The 254-nt window shown below is 40.9% G+C and overlaps 1 protein-coding gene across 1 annotated transcript in view; it reads left to right on the top strand.

Moving 5' to 3' along the window:
* The window catches only part of LOC119591519 (sodium channel protein para-like), a gene marked incomplete in the record, with an annotated part of 263120 nt that overhangs the window by 169839 nt on the left and 93027 nt on the right, over positions 1 to 254 (top strand). Inside the window, 1 exon segment of the mRNA XM_037940268.1 lies at positions 93 to 137. Within this exon segment, the coding sequence (XP_037796196.1) occupies positions 93 to 137 (45 nt within the window).

Here is a 254-nt window from a genome sequence, read left to right as displayed (position 1 = left end):
ATAAGTAAATCAATATATATATAACATTTCTAGATCAAAACAACACGGGACTTTTATTAGACTAAGTCACCAAATTTTTCTCCCTCTGCTAGTCGGTTCAAGGCACTCCTCTAGGAAGGTCCAAAGAGAATGTGGTTGTAAGTGTTTTTCTCCCTCTGCGTGTTAAAAGTGCCCGGTCACTGTCATTGTATGTGGTTTGGCTCAGCAGGATGTCAGAGCACATTTCTTTTGACACACTTCCCTCCCTTCTGGAT

This window comes from Penaeus monodon, chromosome 28 (assembly GCF_015228065.2).
Source record: "Penaeus monodon isolate SGIC_2016 chromosome 28, NSTDA_Pmon_1, whole genome shotgun sequence".
Taxonomy (NCBI): domain Eukaryota; kingdom Metazoa; phylum Arthropoda; class Malacostraca; order Decapoda; family Penaeidae; genus Penaeus; species Penaeus monodon.
The sequence above is the reverse complement of the archived record's forward strand: the minus strand, read 5'-3'. Positions and strand labels throughout refer to the sequence as shown.